The sequence below is a fragment of the Osmia bicornis genome, chromosome 5, assembly GCF_907164935.1.
Source record: "Osmia bicornis bicornis chromosome 5, iOsmBic2.1, whole genome shotgun sequence".
Classification (NCBI taxonomy): Eukaryota; Metazoa; Arthropoda; class Insecta; order Hymenoptera; family Megachilidae; genus Osmia; species Osmia bicornis.
The window spans coordinates 7,923,857-7,943,260 of record NC_060220.1 but is presented as its reverse complement, the minus strand read 5'-3'; the positions used below and the strand labels follow the sequence as shown (position 1 = coordinate 7,943,260).

Below are 19,404 nucleotides of genomic sequence, written 5' to 3'. Positions count from 1 at the left end.
TGTACCTACCTTTCATATTTCCTAATATACCTACACCGTAATCACCCTACGATCCGTAAAACCTGCAAGCGCGCGTTTTATCTTCACCTTCGTTCGACCATCTCCTATATTCTCTCAAGAAACTTTAATCTTCATTTCGTCCTCCAGTCCGTTCCTAATCGTCAACGTAACAGTCCGTCCCGTCCATGGTAGTTTCATACCTTGATAACAATAATACTCACCCACAATGTGTTCCAGGTGGTCAGCTTGGATAGAAACTCTGGCTAATTTAGCGAAAGGTATTACAGACTCGGGCAGTTCTGACTCAAACTCATGGGCAGTCAGGTGTTCAGTTACTATTACACTTTGTTGAATTTCATCGACACCTTTGGCGGTCTTGCCTTCTGGTTTCTTTACCTTGAACTCTGAAGCCACGTCTTCCGGTTGAACCTCGGTTTTCAACGCGACCTTTCGTTCGATCACATCCGCTTGAGCGGAAGCCTCTTTAGCTACGCCTTTGATCACTTCCTTCGATTCTTTCTCTGTAGCGGTCACCTGGGTGACCTCGAGACTTTCAGAAACGCGGAAGGATACTTCAGCCGTGGCAGAAGTTGTTGTCTTTTCAACGACGAAAGTACTCTCCCTTTCTTGGGTCAGAGTTTGCGACTGTTCTATGCTTTCAAACGGAATTTGTTCAGGGATTATCTGTTTTGTGTCTGGTTTAACCGATTCCTGCAATTCTCCTGTGATCGAAGATGTGATTATTTGAGATTTCTCGGCAACCTGGATACCCAGAAGACTGGGTTTAGCGGTTTCTTCGGTTGGTTTGTCAGGAGTCGGCAGTCCCTTCTCCACCTCTCCAAGAGCTACTTCAGATACCGATAGCGATAACAATTCTTCCAACTGTGGTTTTCCTTTCTGTTCTTCGGGTGCTTTTGGTTTCGCAAATTCCTCGGTCATCGTCATCGTCAGGACCTCTGATTTTTCAGCTACCTCTATACCAGACAGTTGTGGAAGAGCCTTGCGTTCTTTGGGAGCCTCTGGGGCAGGTAGCTCCTTCTCAGCTTCCGTGGAAACTACTTCGGAAACAGTGATGAAACTCATCTCTTCCACATCTGGTATTCCCTTCTGACCTTCAGGTTTCTCAAGTTTCTGCATCTCCTCGACGTTACTCACCGTTAAGACTTCCGTCTTTTCGGCTACTTCTCTGCCGATCATCTGTGGCTGAGCGACCTTCTCGCTAGGCTTCTCAGGAGATGGTAAGGTTTCTTCAAGTTCGTTAGAGACAACCTGGGAGACTGTTATAGATGTCAATTCATCCAGCCGTGGTTTTCCTTTCTGTTCTTCGGGTAACATTGATTTCTCAAACTCTTCAACGTTGGATACCGTGAGAACCTGACTGGTCTCCGCCACTTCTCTTCCTGACAATGCAGCTTTAGCTGTCACCGTACCTGGTGCTTCAGGTTTTTCTAGGATCTCTTCGGTTTCGTGAGATACTGGTTGGGAGACTGTAAGCGAGGTAAGTTCTTCGACGTTCGGTACACCCTTCTGTTGTTCCGGTGCGCGATCAGTCGTCAGTTCGGTGGCACTGATCATAGTTAATATCTGTGTGGTTTCTGCAACGTCCCGACCAATCAGGCTAGGCTGAGCCATTTTCTCAGTCGGCACTTCAGGACTTGGTAGAACGTCCTCCTTCTCAGTGGAGACTGTTTGCGACACGGACAGAGAAACGAATTCTTCCAACCCAGGAACTCCTTTTTGTTCTTCAGGTATCTTGGATTCAGCCATAATGTCCACGTTCGACATACTTGTTACGAGCATCGTTTGTGCAACGTCCCTGCTTGTCATACTTGGCTGAGCCTCTCTTTCCACAGGTACTTCGGCCGATGGTAACGCTTCTTCTGCTTCTTGAGAAACTACCTGCGACACTGTCAATGGTGCCAGTTCCTCGATTTGTGGTTTACCTTTCTGTTCTTCGGGTACTTTGGCTGCTAGAAGCTCTTCGGCGCTAGCCATGGTTAACACCTGGCTGGTCTCAGCAACGTCCCTTCCGAGGAGACTAGGTTGGGCTGTCTTCTCTTTTGGAATCTCTGCGGTGGGTAATGCTTCTTCAGCTTCTTCGGATACTACGTGGGAGACTGTGAGAGGAGTCAATTCGTCCAGTTTCGGTTGAACCTTCTGTTCTTCGGGTGCCTTGGATTTTAGAAGCTCTTCGGCACTGATCATCGTTAATACTTCCGTTGTTTCAGCTACTTCGATGCTGGATAGCTGAGGAAGCGCTGTACGCTCTTTAGGAACTTCTGGACTAGGCATTTCTTTCTCCATTTCTGTGGAGAACACTTCGGAGACTGTGATGAAACTCATCTCTTCCACGTCTGGCTTTCCTGTTTGACCCTCTGGTTTCTCGAGTTTCTTCAATTCTTCGACATTCGTGACAGTTAAGACTTCCGTCTGCTCTGCTACTTCTCTGCCAATCATCTGAGGCTGGGCGATCTTCTCGCTAGGTTTCTCTGGAGACGGTAGTGTCTCTTCAAGTTCGTTGGACAAAACCTGGGAGACTGTTATAGACGTCAACTCGTCCAAACGTGGTTTTCCTTTCTGCCCTTCGGGTAGTACTGATTTCTCAAACTCTTCCACATTGGATACCGTTAGAACCTGACTCGTCTCTGCTACCTCTCTTCCCGATAGTGCAGCTTTCGCAGTTACTGTACTAGGTGCTACAGCCTTCTCCAGGATCTCTTCAGTTTCGTGAGACACTGTCTGAGAAACTGTTAGCGAGGTCAGTTCTTCTACGTTTGGTACACCTTTCTGTTGGTCTGGTGCATGACCTGTTGTCAGTTCCATGGCACTGATCATCGTCAGAACCTGCATAGTCTCTGCAACGTCCCTTCCGATCAGACTAGGTTGAGCCATCTTCTCTGTTGGTACCTCAGGACTGGGTAAAACATCCTCCTTTTCGGTGGAGACCATCTGAGACACTGACAGAGGAATGAATTCCTCCAAACCTGGAGCACCAGTTTGTGCAGCAGGTTTCTTGTCTTCGATCAGTGTATCTAAACTAGCCATCGTCAACACCTCCATCGTTTCAGCTACGTCTCTTCCTGTCAAATCAGATTGGGCTGTCCTCTCTGTTGGAACTTCAGGTATTGGTAAAGTTCCTTCTGCTTCTTGAGATACTACCTGAGAGACAGTTAAAGGTGCCAGTTCCTCTATTTGAGGTTTGCCTTTCTGTTCTTCAGGGGCTTTGGGTGCTAAAAGTTCTTCAGCACTGGCCATGGTTAACACCTGAGTGGTCTCTGCTATGTCTCTTCCGAGCATGCTCGGTTCGGCTGTCTTCTCTTTCGGTTTCTCAGCTTCTGGCAAACGCTCTTCAGCTTCTCCCGACACTATCTGAGACACTGTAAGTGGCGTGAGTTCCTCCAACTGTGGTTTACCTTTCTGTTCTTCAGGTAATACATCTTTCTGTAGTTCTCCAACAGTTGTCACGGTAAGAACTTGACTGGTCTCTGCAACTTCTCTTCCCAAGAAGGCGGGTTTAGCTGTCGCTTCGCTCGGTGCGACAGCTTTCTCCAGGATGTCTTCAGCTTCGTGAGACACTGTCTGAGAAACTGTGAGCGATGTCAATTCCTCAACGTTCGGTTTTCCTTTTTGTTGTTCCGGTGCTTTAGTTGTTAGCTGCTCTTCGCTAACCATGGTCAAAACCTGAAGAGTTTCTGCTACGTCATGACCAGTCAAGCTTGGCTGTGCCATTTTGGTTGTAGGCACTTCAGGGCTGGGCAGCACGTCTTCTTTTTCAGTGGAGACTGTCTGTGACACGGACAGAGGTACGAATTCTTCCAGACCAGGAATACCTCTCTGTTCCTCAGGTTTCTTCTCTTCGATCATGATATCTACGTTCGCCATACTCATTACCACTGTGGTTTGTGCCACGTCTCTTCCTGTCAGATCAGGTTGTGCCTTCCTCTCCGTTGGTGCTTCTGGCACTGGCAATACTCCTTCAGCTTCCTGAGATACTACTTGGGAGACAGTTAACGGAGCTAACTCTTCGACTTGTGGTTTTCCTTTCTGTTCTTCTGGTGCCTTCGGTGCCATCAGCTCTTCAGCACTGGCCATTGTTAACACCTGAGTGGTCTCTGCTATGTCTCTTCCGAGCATACTTGGTTCAGCAGTCTTCTCCTTAGGAACTTCAGCTGTCGGCAGGCCTTCTTCAGCTTCTCCAGATATTATTTGCGAAACTGTAAGTGGTGTTAATTCTTCCAATTTCGGTTTACCTTTCTGCTCCTCGGGTAGTACATGTTTTTCTAATTCTCCAACGTTTAATACAGCGAGGATCTCGCTGGTCTGCGCAATTTCTCTTCCGGTAAACGCAGGTTTAGCAGTTGCCTCGCTCGGAGCTGCAGACTTCTCCAGAATCACTTCCGTTTCCTGCGATATGGTTTGAGAAATAGTAAGCGACGTCAGCTCTTCGACATTGGGTTTCCCTTTGTGCGTTTCAGGCGCAAGAGCAGTTATCAGTTCTTCTTCGCTCGTCATTGTTACCACCTGCATAGTTTCTGCTATGTCACGACCAGTCAGACTTGGTTGTGCCATCTTCGTGGTAGGTGCTTCAGGACTTGGTAGCACATCCTCCTTCTCAGTGGAGACTGTCTGTGACACGGATAAAGGTACGAATTCTTCCAGACCAGGAATACCTCTCTGTTCCTCAGGTTTCTTCTCTTCAATCATCATATCTGCGCTCGCCATGCTCATTACGACTGTGATTTGTGCCACGTCTCTGCCTGTCAGATCAGGTTGTGCCTGTCTTTCCGTTGGTGCTTCAGGAACTGGCAACACTCCCTCTGCTTCCTGAGAAACAACCTGAGAAACAGTAAGCGGTGCCAGTTCTTCGACTTGTGGTTTTCCTTTCTGTTCTTCTGGTGCTTTGGGTGCTGCAAGCTCTTCAGCACTGGTCATAGTTAACACCTGAGTGGTCTCTGCAATGTCCCTTCCAAGCATGCTCGGCTGAGCTGTCTTTTCTTTCGGTTTCTCAGCCTCTGGCAAACGTTCTTCGACTTCTCCCGACACAACCTGCGACACCGTAATAGAAGTCATCTCGTCCACGCGAGGTTTACCTTTCTGTTCTTCAGGTAGTACTTGCTTCTCCAGCTCTCCTACGTTCGTTACGATCAACGTTTCACTCGTTTGTGCAACCTCTCTTCCGGTGAACGCAGGTTTGGCAGTTACTTCCCCGGGTGCTGCAGCTTTCTCCAGAATCTCTTCAGCCTCGTGCGATATGGTTTGAGAAACTGTTAGCGATGTCAGTTCTTCGACGTTGAATATACCCTTGTGCTGTTCAGGGACACGAGCTGATATTAATTCTTCTTCGCTGGTCATGGTTACAACCTGCATGGTCTCCGCTATGTCGCGACCAGTCAGACTTGCCTCTGCTACCTTAGTCGTGGGTGCTTCAGGGCTGGGTAGAACCTCTTCTTTTTCGGTAGAGACTGTCTGCGAGACAGACAGAGGTACGAATTCTTCTAAACCTGGTACACCTTTCTGTTCAGCAGGTTTTTTGTCCTCGGTCAAAGTATCTACGCTCGCCATAGTCAAAACCTCCATCATTTCAGCAACGTCTCTTCCTGTTAAATCAGCCTGAGCCTTCCTTTCGGTTGGTGCTTCAGGTACTGGTAATATTCCCTCTGCTTCTTGAGAAACAACCTGAGAAACAGTTAACGGTGCTAGCTCTTCAACCTGCGGTTTTCCTTTCTGTTCTTCAGGTGCTTTGGGTGCTTCAAGCTCTTCAGCACTGGTAACAGTTAACACCTGTGTGGTCTCTGCGATATCTCTTCCTAAAATACCTGGTTGAGCTGTCTTTTCTTTCGGTTTCTCAGCTTCTGGTAAGCCTTCTTCAACTTCGCCTGATATTATTTGGGAGATTGTAAGAGGTGTTAATTCGTCAAGTTGTGGCTGACCTTTTTGTTCGTCAGGTAGTACCTGTTTCTCCAGTTCTCCAACGTTAGTTACGATCATCATCTCGCTGGTCTGAGCGACTTCTCTTCCTGAGAACGCTGGTTTAGCAGTTACCTCGGTTGGTACTGCAGCTTTCTCCAGGATTTCTTCAGCTTCTTGCGATACCGTCTGCGACACCGTGAGTGGTGTCAGTTCTTCTACGTTCGGTCTGCCCTTGTGTTGTTCAGGAGTTTGAGCTGTTATCAACTCTTCTTCACTGGTCATTGTTAATATCTGCATGGTTTCTGCAATATCACGACCTGTCAGACTCGGTTGAGCTATCTTCGTGGACGGTGCTTCAGGACTGGGTAGAACATCCTCCATTTCGTTCGACACTGTTTGAGTCACAGACAGAGGAACAAATTCTTCCAATTCCGGATGTCCTTTCTGTTCGTCAGGTTTCTTATCTTCAGTGAACGTGTCCACGCTGGTCATGGTCAACACTTCCATCGTTTGAGCTATGTCTCTTCCTGTCATATCAGGCTGAGCCTTCCTTTCGGTTGGCGCTTCAGGTGCTGGTAATATTCCCTCGGCTTCTTGAGAAACGACCTGAGAAACAGTTAACGGTGCTAGCTCTTCAACTTGTGGCTTGCCTTTCTGTCCTTCTGGTGCTTTAGGTGCTGCAAGCTCTTCAGCACTGGTAACAGTTAGCACCTGTGTGGTCTCTGCGATATCTCTTCCTAAGATGCCTGGTTGAGCTGTCTTTTCCTTTGGTTTCTCAGCTTCTGGTAAGCCTTCTTCAACTTCGCCTGATATTACCTGTGACACTGTAAGCGGCATCAGCTCGTCCAGTTGGGCTTGTCCTTTCTGCTCGTCAGGTAGTACCTGTTTCTCCAGTTCTCCAACGTTAGTTACGATCATCATCTCGCTGGTCTGAGCGACTTCCCTTCCCGAAAAGGCTGGTTTGGCGGTTACCTCGCTCGGTGCTGCGGTCTTCTCGAAGACGTCTTCAGCTTCGTGCGACACGGTTTGAGAAACTGTGAGCGGTGTCAGTTCTTCAACGTTAGGTATACCTTTGTGTGTTTCCGGTGCGAGAGCAGTGATCAACTCCTTCTCGCTCGTCATCATCACTACTTGCATGGTTTCTGCTATGTCACGACCAGTTAGACTTGCTTGCGCTATCTTCGTGGTAGGTGCTTCAGGGCTAGGTAGAACATCCTCCTTTTCGGTAGACACTGTCTGCGATACAGACAGAGGAACAAATTCTTCCAAACCTGGCATACCCTTCTGTTCGGTTGGTTTGACGTCTTCTGCTAAGATGTCGGCACTCGTCATGGTCAACACTTCCATCGTTTGAGCTATGTCTCTACCTGTCATGTCGGGTTGTGCCTTTCTTTCCGTCGGCGCTTCAGGGGCTGGTAGCGCTGATTCTGCTTCTTGAGATACCACCTGAGACACTGACAAAGGTGTTAACTCTTCTACTTGCGGCTTCCCCTTCTGTCCTTCCGGCGCCTTCGGCGCTGCAAGCTCTTCAGCACTGGTCACAGTGAGTACCTGCATCGTCTCGGCAACGTCTCTTCCAAATATGTTCGGTTGAGCTGTCTTCTCTTTAGGAACCTCTGCTGTTGGTAGCTCCTTTTCAGCTTCCCCAGTTTCCACATGGGAAACTGTAAGAGGTGTCAGTTCGTCCACTTGAGGTTTGCCTTTCTGTTCTTCAGGTCGCTTCACAGCAAGATCCTCCACTTCTGTCATAGCGGTCACTTGGGATGTCTCTGCAGCTTCTCTTCCAGAGATGTTGAAGTCTGCCTTCTGATCTTTAGGCGTGGCCTTGGTAGTGAAGACATCTTCTGTTTCATTCGAGATCACTTCTGATATGATAGTCGACGATAGCTCCTCTACCTCTACTCTACCCTTCTCTTCCTTCATCTTGGTCTCTTTCTTCAATGTTTCAGCACTGCTCGCTGTAATCACCTGCATCACTTCAGGAATACTAATGGATGTCAATTCAGTGAGAGCTACATTGGCTGTCTTTTGATCTGGTCTCACATCAGTCTTGTACAAATCTTCCTTCTCAGCCAACTCTTGCACGGCTACAGTGATGCTTTCCAGAGGAACATGGGATGGTTGAGCTACGCCGGAAGTAGGTTTCTGATCCGGTAGGTATTCTTCGGTAGGCGAATGCGACCTAACTTCTTCGAGCATCGGTGCTACTTGGGTAGTGAATTCTGTGCTGGCATACGCTCCCTTCACGTCGGATACCTGGGTGTATTCGGTTTCCTTCTCGCTCACGATCACCATGGTGGTGTGCAGACTCTCAACTTCGTTCATGGCAATTTCAGCTACCTTGGTCTCGGGAGCTTTATCCTTTTCAACGGGAGCTAAATTCTCGGCGACGACTGTCTCGCCTACTATAGTCTCTTGCAAACTGACGTGTTCCACCTTCGCCGTGCCAGAGGAAGGCACCTCCTTCTTCACTTCGCCTAGATTGTCCTCCGGCTGGGTCATCTCCACCTCCAACGAAACGACAGGATGGGTAGGTACTGTCTTACCACGATGAGACTCTGGCATCTCGAAGACCTTCAAATCAGCTTCCTTTTCAACCGAAGTAGTCTGGAATACCTCGACGCTTCTGTTCACATCGTAGCTCGTGTCTACCATACGTTCTTCAGGTTTCACCATTTCCTCCATCCTCTCCTCGCGGTCGTGGGTCAAGGTCTCCTGGATCATCTTTGCTTCGGTTAATTGTACAGATACCGTTCCACTTTCCTGGACGTACTTCAACTCCTCCCTGAAGTCTGACGGATAATCTGCTGTTTGAATTTCAGAGATCATCACGTGTTCTTCCGGTCTGATCGAGGTCTCTGCTAATGCCTTCGTTGGCTTCTCATCTGGACGATAAACTCCTTCTGATTCTTGAACAACGGTACTCTGAATCGATCCAATCTCTAACGAAGATATCGATGTCTCTGCTGTCTTCGTGTCTGGTTTGTCACCTGGCTGGTACTCCTTCTCTTTCTCCGAGGGCACCGTCTCAACAGTTACCGCTGGAGTCATCTCGATGACGTTCAAATCAGCCACGGCTTTCTTCGTCTCCTCGATCGTTAAGCTAGTCTCCGTATCCTGAGTTTGAACCGTGGACACGGACACTCCTTCGAGTACAGTGACGTTAGTGGTAGCTTCGAATGTCTCGGTCTTCTTTTCAGAGATAAATACTCCTTCGCTTTCCTGCACGACGTTCTGCTGGACCACGGCAGTCTCGTTTCCGTATGATATTCCAATTTGTGCTACTTGACTCGGTGGTAGTCTTCCTGGTATATATTCGCCTTCCTTCTCAGGCGCGTGCATCTCTTCGGTAACTCTTTGACGCTGAGAGATGACACTCTGCGTTGCCACTTCCGTAGGGACGATCAATTCCGGATAATACTTTCCTGGCTTATCCTCCGCACGAACCTCTTCGACCACCAACGGTTCAACAGCTGTAACGTTCACTCTCGGTTTCGTCGCCACCGTCTTCAGGGGCTCCAGTTTGTCTTCGGTTAAACCTTCGTGCACTTCGTACACGGACAAGCTTAATTGAGGTAGAATAGTGTCTTCAGCTTTGACAGTCTGCGGAGTCACGAAGTCCTCTGTCGGTACTTCTTTCTCCCTCACCATCGTTTCGTAGACCGTCGTAGCTTCCTGAAGAGTCACGCTTACTTCCGCTGTCCTACCGATCTCCTGTTTGCTCACGGACAAACTTGACACGCCAGCGTCGCTGACCAAAGTCTCGCTGACCTGGACACCTTCCGATGGAATTATTCCTGGTGTTGCCTCGTACGATGTTGGCTTGAACGTGTCTGCGAATTCACCGGTGGACGCTTGGACAGTTGTCTCCATGGTCGAGTACGGTTCCACCGGTGAGATGGACAGGGATGCTTTGCGTTCGATGGGTTTTATTCGACTGATGTCGCTGATCTCCTTCTCCTGTACTGGTACAATGTGTTCGGTCAATGCAGTTATCGTGTCTACCGTTAATTTCGCTTTTTCTAATTCAGGTTTTCCAGGCGCCTGTTCAGTGGTTCGGTCTAATGGTACCACTTGGTGACGTTGACTAGGAACGTTCACCATGATTGATGGCATTGATTTATCTTCGGTCACGTCGAATTCTTCGATTTCCTCGAGTTCAACCTCGTCTCTGCCGATCTTAGGTCGCTTTGGCTTCAGTTCTTTTCTTACTTTCTCTATAATCTCTTCTTCTTCTTCGACATCCTCCTTCTCTTCTAAATCATCGCGTTTCTTTTTCTTTTGAGCCAGCCTGCCCTTCGTGTCTGTTTCAACGATCACGGTTTCGATCTCTTCCTCGATCTCTTCCACGTCCTTTCGCTTCTTCTTCATCTTCTCATGTTCGGTATCCTCGATCTCTTCGATCTCTACAACCTGAACCCCCTCGTCCCTATCTTCCTTTGTCTCTTCCCTCGGTTTTCTATCTTTTCGTGCGCGCAGTGTTGTGTGTGTCTGCCGTGTGTCCTCGTATTCTGTGGAAATTATGTGAGAATTTTTGTGTCAATCAAAACGCGAGTGTCTGACCGTATCGTATATGAGAAAACCTTATCTCGCTCGCTCGCACGCTCGTTCTCGCATTCGTTTTCTTTTTTCCCTTTTTTTTTTTTTTGTGTTAGACGTAAATCATCATTCTCTTGCAGATATCATGCGACGTACCAATTGAGCGGATGCTGCGTTTCGCTTCAGACAACAAAACTTTCGTGCTTCAACGAAACAAGAGCGGCAAAAAAACTTAAGAAAATCTACGATGCACCAGCCTTGTGCGGAAATTGGAAAAGAAAGAAATAAAACAACGTGCTGAAGAAAGAACAGTTGGACAACAGCGGACAGTGTATAAACAGCGGTGTGGTTTCTTTCATTTCACGCTTTCATTCTACGCGATTTCCAAAGGTATCGTATTAATTTTTCTTTTATTCAGGAGGAATTGTTATATAAATAATATTCGTAACAATATGCTATTACGAATATTATAACGTTTACCAATAAAATTTGTAAAGAAATTTTTATTTTACACGATTCCTGAAAAATTCTTAGATCATCGAATAATCCAAAGAATATTCTATAATAAAATAAAATTTTGTAGAAATTCGTCCCGAAGGAGGCAATAGTCATCAGTCAAATTAAACGAATGTTTCGATTTCTAATAAAAGAAGATACGTTTCGCAGTGTTTTTGTGTTTTTAAATGTATAATCATCGTCGAATTACGATGTCTCTGGAATGTTTAATTGTGTGCAATAGTGCTGATTCGCATGCGTTGTTCAACGTGTCAGGTGTGTGTAAATTCTGTGTAGTGGCAGTAGTAGAACAGGCCGGCTAGAAGTCAAACCAACATAAACAGCAAAAATAAAAAATAAAAAAAGAAGAGAAGACGTTCATCTGTTACACATCGTGCTTTCTACTACAATAAACAACAAAGAAACGTAACAATCAATCTTTCCTCTGATCTCAAATTATCTCGTATGTAGGACAACACTGTTATACGGAAGAGAATCATGTGAGTGTGTGGCTTGAATGTGTAACAGTAACAATAAATAACGTAACAAGTTGCATTCAATAAATACAGACTATCAGAATCAATATGCAAAACTGATAAAATGATAAATCATACGTTAGATAGAAACCGTGAAATTTATTGAAAAAGAATAAGGGAAGAAGTGACATCTTTAAGAAAAATTTCATTTTCCCACGAGCTATCTAAGGAAATTAATTATGACACTAATGCTAATTAGAATTTTTAGAATTTTATTTATTCTTCAATCAAGTTGATTTTATTTTTCCACTTACTTTCCAAAGTGAATAAAATATTAAGGCTGTTTAAAATTTAATTTTCCTGCAATTTATTTCACGATTTCTTCAAAAATAAAACGCAAACAACAATGAAATGAAATCAAATGAAAAATATGAAACTCATTGAAAAAATGGTTAAATATATGGATTAGTGCGTGCTAGAAGCAAATATGATGTCTTACTTACATTGAAACTGCATTAGCAGCACGAAGCTCGATACGCGAAGCGTTTAATGCTGGATTGTTTGATGTTGGATCGGAATAGTGATTAAAACTGGTTGGTCGATTAAACAATGAAATAGAGGAGAATTATCGTAATTGAAGGGACACGGCGCGTGGAAAGCATAGCGGCATAAGCTGAACAATTTTTACTGCTATTATTCGATCTAGTAAAGCTTCATGCATCTGAAAGAATAATAAAATAACAATCATTACGTAGAGACCCGTTATCGTATGATCTATTAGGCTCGTTACTTATTTTTTTTTTTTTTCAATGATCGACCCGATTAGTCAGCGCAAGTGAGATGATTCTTCATTAAACGATTATGATGATCTTCAAGCTTAACACTATCATATGGAATGCATGAATGAAAAATTTTGTATCCGTTCAGAATTGACCACATTCCGTTCAGAATTAAGACCAATGTCATAAAAATCAGTTATTTTGTAAGTAATTAGAAGAGAAAGTTGTAATACAATTTTTTTTTGTTATATTAAAATTAATGGAATGCTCTATACACAGGGTGTCCTGGTGGTGTTATCAAAAGGGTGCTGTTAAAAATTAGAATAAAATTTCTTCATAAAGTCCAGTATAGAAAAATTATATTTAAAATTAGCACCTCTTCGATGACATCGTTAGTTCAGAAGCACCCTGTAGATTCAAGAAATTGAATCTTCAGGTATATAAGAGATGAACATTAATAAAATAAAAATAAATGCTAGAAATAGGAATCGTCGATGTGGCGTCGACTGTTCGGACACGATGATCTCTACGTCGAAAATATGACGTGAAATATTATTAATGGTGGTCTCCATTCATGAATCGAATGTTCAATTATTCGAATGTATATCCCATGCACTGAAACTCGTTGCTTCAAACCTTTAATGTCACGAATATCCTGCGTGCGGACGGCTTTTCTTTCGTCCCTCCTCTCTGCAATCAAAAAAGCCAAACTTTTCTTTCTCTTCTTTTCATTTCAAAAGGAACACTCAGGAACAGGAAATCAAGTGAGCCAAAAAATAATTAAAAAAAAAAAAAAGTAGAAAACAAAAACACACAGCTGTTGTTATGGCACCTTGATAAAAATACAAAAATCATTTTTATTTAACAACAAAATGTACAATGTACAAAATATATAAAATATTAGCGTAGAAATGAAAAATATTTCATTGCCTTCAGATATTTATATACAGAAAAGAAAAAAACTCATGCGTAGATTCAGCTTAGATCTAATTGCGAAGCCTGGAAAATATTTACAAAATAAAACGAAACTGTACAAATTATTTTTGTAGGCAGCCACGCAAGCACACACCAAAAATACACGATGTTTTAGAGTCTAGAGTAATATTCGCAACGGTCCTGTTACGTTGCCTTCTCCAAGGATCGTATCCTTCATTTCAATTCAAACTTCACACATCGCAATCTCGACTTACCCATAAAGTGGACTTCCGTCTTGCGAACGACATCCACTCGTTCTGTAACCCGTTCTTCCGTTTCAACCTGAAGAATATTATTTTTAAATGGCTACCATATATATAGATATTCTAGTAGATAACACTGAACTCCATGCAAGTGATTTGTAACTACATATATAAGAAATAAATAAACGTAATTAATTTTCAAATATGAATAATTAATGCTAATTTTCCTGATATGATATTTTTGTTAGCAAGTGCAGCGTATGTCCTTACTTCCGTAGCTTCGGTAACCTCCCAAGCACGTGGCCGGAAGTCCTCCGGAGCGAAGTGCGTGAGCACCTCTTCGACGGTGACGTGTTGCAGTTCGATCATCCTCATGAAGGCGCGGAAACCAACGGTCGCAGCCACGACGCTTTCGTCGGTGGTCGTCTCTTCGGTTAGAACCTGAGTGATAAGAGGTCCGTGACCTTCTCTCTCGACCAATTGAACAAGAGCGTTCTGTGCCTCGGGTGTCTTCAGGGCAGGGAAGTTCTCGGTCCTGTAAAGACTTTCGTTGATTTCATTCACGGAGACACCTTGACGAACCAGGTAACCGATAGTGGCCAGTTCTCGAAGAGGAGCCTCTCCAGGCCCGAATTCTTTCGCATGTAACATCTCCATAATCTCTTCAACTTCTCTCGCGATATTTTCTCTCTGCCTTTCGACGATTTCTTCAATGGTAACTTCTTCTCGAACCTTCACCTTCTCTGTCTTCTTCTTCTTCTTTGGCTTCTCTTCGACGACCACCTCTTTAGGCCTCTCCTCGAATATCTCTTCTTCGGTTACCACCGTCTTCTTCGCCTTCCTCTGCTTCGCTTCTGCTCGTCTGACCTCTTGCACGCTGGTCTCTGTATGAACCTCGGACACGGTCACCGTCTGTAAAGATTCTGACGTGATCTGAGCACGATCCACCGTAGATTCTACAGTGAAATCGGGTGCCATGTCCTCGGTGGTTACTTCGGAGACGACCACTATTCCTTCGCGTTCTTCGATCACACGCTTGGCACGCTCTTCGGGTTTGGGTACCATATCCTTTGGTTTCTCATCGTCGATCTTCTTCAGGGACGCGGTTGCTTCTGTCAACACAGGCTCTTGGATCGGTACTATCTTCTTGGCTTGCGACACCTATGCTCGATGGAATTTTACAGCTCGTTAATTTCTTATTAAACGTGACGAATTCTAGGCGACTATTTGCTTTACGTACCTCGGTTGGTTTCTCTTCGATAATATCTGTCGATTCGAGTATCTGTGTTTCTTCGATATCGACAATTTTCCTAGATGAACAATTGTACAAATAAATATTGATCGATTAATTAGAGTTGAAATTGTCATAAATTAGAGATACTTTTACTAACTTTTCTTCTGGTTGTTCTTTAGGAACCAGTTTTTCTTTGCGCACTTCTTTCTTGTCCACTTTCACGCGTTCAGTTTTAACCTTCTCTTTCACTTCTTTCGCCTTCCTCAACTTCTTCTTCTGTGGTTTCTCTTTCGGCTTTATTTCTATCGTCTGCTCTTCGACTTCCTCCTCCTCCTCGTAGAATTTCTTCTCACCGGTTACTTCTAGAAAGAAGAAACATTAAAATAAATACAAATCTCTGAGTATTGTTAATATTTAATTATAGTTGATTGAAAGATTGTACCAGTCACGTGTAATTTGGCTTTCGATGTCGCTAGACCTGTTTCACTAGTAATTTTACACACATAAGCGCCGTCGTCTTCTTCGGTCGCGTGTTTGATCGTCAACACTGTCTTCTTATCGTCATCGTAGATTCGCACCTTCAGGTTCTGTGTGCTCATTAACATCTTGTCGTTCTTGTACCATACAACGTCTGAAAATTTTTGTACAAATTTATACGTTTCTCATATTCCAATATACAGAGACCTTTAACCCTTTCAAGTTGAATAAACACTTAATTAAATTGATAATCATACCTGGAGTAGGATTGCCCGAATAAGAGCACTCGAACACCGCGGTATCACCTTCCTTCACATAAACATCTGTTATCTCTTGAATGAATCGTGGTACAGTTTGCGTGGCTGAAATCAGAAACAAACCCCATGAAACACCGAGAAGAAAAAAATCCCATCAGCCTAATCGATCATCCACAAACCTGATATCGTAATTGTTGATTGTACGACTCGCGTGACCCCGATGTCAGTAATCTGGTTAGCCGAAAATCAAACAGAAAGAAGAAAAGAAACACACGTGCAAAATCAAAAGAAGGCATTAAATTAAAATTGTTAGTGGTTCAATCGATCGACAAGAATACCTGACATGGTGCCTCTTTCGTCCTCGCTGTGATGCTCGCTGCAAGACACTTCGGAAGCCGACATATTTCCAGCTAATCCAAGATTTCCGCTGCACTGGCTTTCCAGTAACAAAAATTCCTGCAACTCCTCCTGACTATCCGCCGTGTGCAATTGTTGGAACGCTTCGAGATCGATCTCCCTCGGTTCCAGAGGATACATCTTAGGATCCATCATGAAGTTTCCGAAACGACGCTCCTTCGACCATCTAGCAACCGGGATTCTAGATTTCGGATAGGTATGGTATTTTCTAGCGTGATCGTATTCCAAGCCAGTTTCCATTGATTTCCCGCTCGTGTACTTCTCGGCGACGATTCTGCTTTGACCACTTCCAGTCGAGGCTTCGCTGTTCTCTTCGATGGGCGACAAATGGCATCCCACTTCTGGGACATTGAGATTCTCAGAACGTCCATGACTTCTCTTTTCCGACCTCGGCGGTGGAAATTCGTTAAAATCTAACACTATTTTCTTTCTTTTCTCGTTTCTTAATACCTCAGGTTCATCGTCGACGCTTTTCTTCATGGTATCATGGGTATCTTCTTTGGGTTTGATAGTTCTGCTTGATTTTATAGATAATTTATCAGTGGACCTTAGGTGCTTTGATTTATCAATTACCGTTACATTTCTCTGTTTATCAGTTGGAGAACATTCCACCTTTGAAGATTTCATTTTAACAGGGGATGGAGATCTTATCGGTGAAACGGAAGTTTCTCGCGTAGGACTCTTCAATTTCTTCCGACTGGTTAATCTACTCGAACTGGTTTCAATCGAATCTCTTTTCGATTTTACAGAAGTGTTTATTGACGATGATTTAGTTTCTATATTCTCTTCCAATTTATCTGATTTCCTTGTTTTTATTACTTTTTCAGATTTCACCTTCCACCGATCGTTCGTCACTGAACTTTCAGTAGTATCATCCTTAATTTCAATTTTCAGAGTATTTTTAAAGGTTTCTTCTTTGGTAGACGTCCTCATCTCCCAAGAATATTCGGTGTTCTCCGTTTCGTGCTCGATTTCCATCGAGTCCGAGTATCTTCTGGACAAGAAGAACCCTTTCGCCGAAGCTTCCTCGTCTGAACACCTCTTACCTTCGTCGTCGATGTTCATCAGGGTCCTGGTCGACGAGAACTCGCTGATCATCGTGGAACTGTCTCTCTGCGAGTTCTCGTCTCTGATCGCACGATCGTCGAGACTGTCCGTGGAAAAGCTGCACTCTGCTTCACTCAACATGCAATCGATCCCTCGCGAAGGTCTCGAACGACTCTTACCTCTTAGAGCTTCTTGCATCTCCTCCATGTGGGTCACCCATTCCGGCTTTCTGTATTCCTTCGTTCCAACGATTCCTAATTAACGGAACGATAATTATTAGATATCTGCTCGAACCTTCGACCCTTTCAGTCCCAATTTCGAGGTCTGCTAACGAGCTTTCCCGAACTGAAAGGGTCCGATCGATTAGCGAGACGTGGAGAAAAAAATATAAAAAGAAAGTGTAGGTGAAGGATGTGAGTGTTCAGTGTGAGTTCGGTATGATCGTAAGGGGAAGGTGCCAGGATTTTATTGGAAATTTCCCGATGATGATGCCGATCGAAGAAGAGCGCAGCTGAAAAGAACTCGTCAAGCCGATTAGCGAAGCTTTCCACCAAATTTTAGAGAAATTTCTTCGTTTAGGAAAAACGTATTCACCTTCTACCGATAGGTACGTCATCGTGGTCGATACTCCGAGCGGATTGTGCGCTTCGAACACAATCTCGCCCGTGTCGTCGGGGTAAGTTTCGGCGATCGTCAACACAGATGTGCCATCCTCGAATTCTTCGATTTGGAATTCTTGAGACGACACGATCTCTACACCCTGCTTGTACCATTTTCCTTCTGGCTTTGGTTTTCCCTTGACCTTCACTTCCAGTCTGCCATTAAATTTAAGAAATTTTATTATCAGATGATTCCATTGGGAAATTAGAGCTGACGTGATTTACCTGGTTAATTCTCCATCTTTGGTAGGAATTAACTGAGGAAGCTTCTTGATTATCTCCGGCGCGGATTCTTCCGTGTCCGTGTCGAACAATGGAGTTTCCTAAAAAAACAGTAAAATCGTATTCAAATTTTGACTAATCTCAGATTTTGTTTCATACGTACCTTTGGAGATAAGAGATCTTCTTCGGAACCACTCTGCCCTGTAGTAAGAGACGTCGCGACGATCGAGGATGCAATTTCCGAATCCGGTACGTATTCGTATGCTAAAAATGACAATTTTCTCGTGCAACGTAGGAAGAAATAAATTAGAAAAAGAATTAATTAATTCTTACCTTCCACGATAAGCGACGTCGTGCAAACTGCTTCGCCGACAGGATTCACGGCACGACAAGTGTATTCACCTGCATCTTCAGGGAACACTTCGGTTATGGCTAAGCTGCAGACACCTTCGGTGTCCTGTACAATGGTGATCTCTTTTCCTTCTTTGATAGGTTTACTATCGTGGTACCATTCCACTCTGGGAGTGGGTTTTCCTTGTACCACGCAAGTCAGGTTCGCGCTTTCACCGTCCATGACCCTGACCGGTGATAATCGTTTGACAAACGTCGGTGAAACTAGCTCCACCGTCTCTTCCCATGGTGTTTCCAGCAGATTTATGGTGGCTGTACAGGTGACAGATCCGCCAACGTTCTCAGCGCGACAGGTGTAAGTGCCAGCGTATTCGGATTTGATCTCTTTTATCATCAGGATCGATTTGTTTTCTTGAGTGACGATCCTCACTTGCGGCGTGGACTAATTAAAACGTAAAATGTTCGATTTAGAAATTAGAAATATTAAAATTAAAGATAAAACTAAAATAAATTTCAAATACCTCCAAAGGACGAGTTTCGTGGAACCATTGGAACGAGGCTGTTGGATAAGATTCAACCTTCGTCTCCATAATCACGACCTCTCCTTCGGCAACGATTTGTGGTTGCAACGGCTCGATAAATCTCGGAGCTTTAACTTCGTCCGTTTTATCCGGACGATCTTTCACGGTAACAGATCCAGAACTTCTCGCTTCTCCGACAGGATTCTGGACACGAATTTCATATTTTCCACCGTCCTTCTTGGTCACCTCTGGAATGAACAACTCGGCCGTGTTCTCGTAGATGTTGATCACGTTCTTCTCGGACGGTGCTAATTCAACACCGTTGCGGAACCACTTCACTTCCGGTGTTGGTTTGCTTTCGAAATCAGCAGACAGAGTCAAAGGCTTTCCACGTTCCGCGACTAAAGCCGGCAACGGTCTGGTGATCTTTGGTGCTCTAAGCACTTCCGGTTTACTGACTTTCACCACGTTACTGATCAACAAATTAGCTCTACATTCGGCACGACCGAATTTGTTCACGGCTCGAACTCTATAAATCGTTTCGTCCTCTTCCGTCGGCTCCAGTATATGCAATTTTGCTTCTCCGGTTTCAGGATTGAAGGTGATTTCTCTACCTTTCTTAGGTTTAAGCTCCTCTTCGCCACGGTACCATTTCACTTCCGGTACCGGGCTTCCAGTTACTACGCACTCTAAGAGAGCTGGTTTGTGCTCCTCCACCATTAGCGGCTTGATGGGCGCTGAGAAGTGAGGCGCTATGCCCTCTTCTTCTTTTTCTGTGGATAGCAACGCGATATTAATTTTATGATAACGGTAGATTGTAATAATTAGAACACAAAATAACG

General features: G+C 44.5%; 1 protein-coding gene across 3 annotated transcripts in view; it reads right to left on the bottom strand.

Moving 5' to 3' along the window:
- The window catches only part of LOC114878067 (titin), a 132,200-nt gene that overhangs the window by 25,101 nt on the left and 87,695 nt on the right, over nt 1–19,404 (bottom strand). For all 3 annotated transcript variants that reach the window (XM_046285933.1, XM_046285932.1, XM_046285934.1), the window contains 14 exons: nt 18,563–19,335; nt 18,024–18,483; nt 17,854–17,954; nt 17,694–17,791; nt 17,404–17,624; nt 16,989–17,063; nt 15,346–15,450; nt 15,054–15,242; nt 14,769–14,973; nt 14,618–14,687; nt 13,648–14,538; nt 13,390–13,456; nt 12,836–12,889; nt 222–10,421 (listed from right to left, as the gene is read on the bottom strand). In XM_046285933.1, the coding sequence (XP_046141889.1) occupies nt 222–10,421; nt 12,836–12,889; nt 13,390–13,456; nt 13,648–14,538; nt 14,618–14,687; nt 14,769–14,973; nt 15,054–15,242; nt 15,346–15,450; nt 16,989–17,063; nt 17,404–17,624; nt 17,694–17,791; nt 17,854–17,954; nt 18,024–18,483; nt 18,563–19,335 (13,509 nt within the window). The remainder of the gene's footprint in view (nt 1–221; nt 10,422–12,835; nt 12,890–13,389; nt 13,457–13,647; nt 14,539–14,617; nt 14,688–14,768; nt 14,974–15,053; nt 15,243–15,345; nt 15,451–16,988; nt 17,064–17,403; nt 17,625–17,693; nt 17,792–17,853; nt 17,955–18,023; nt 18,484–18,562; nt 19,336–19,404) is intronic.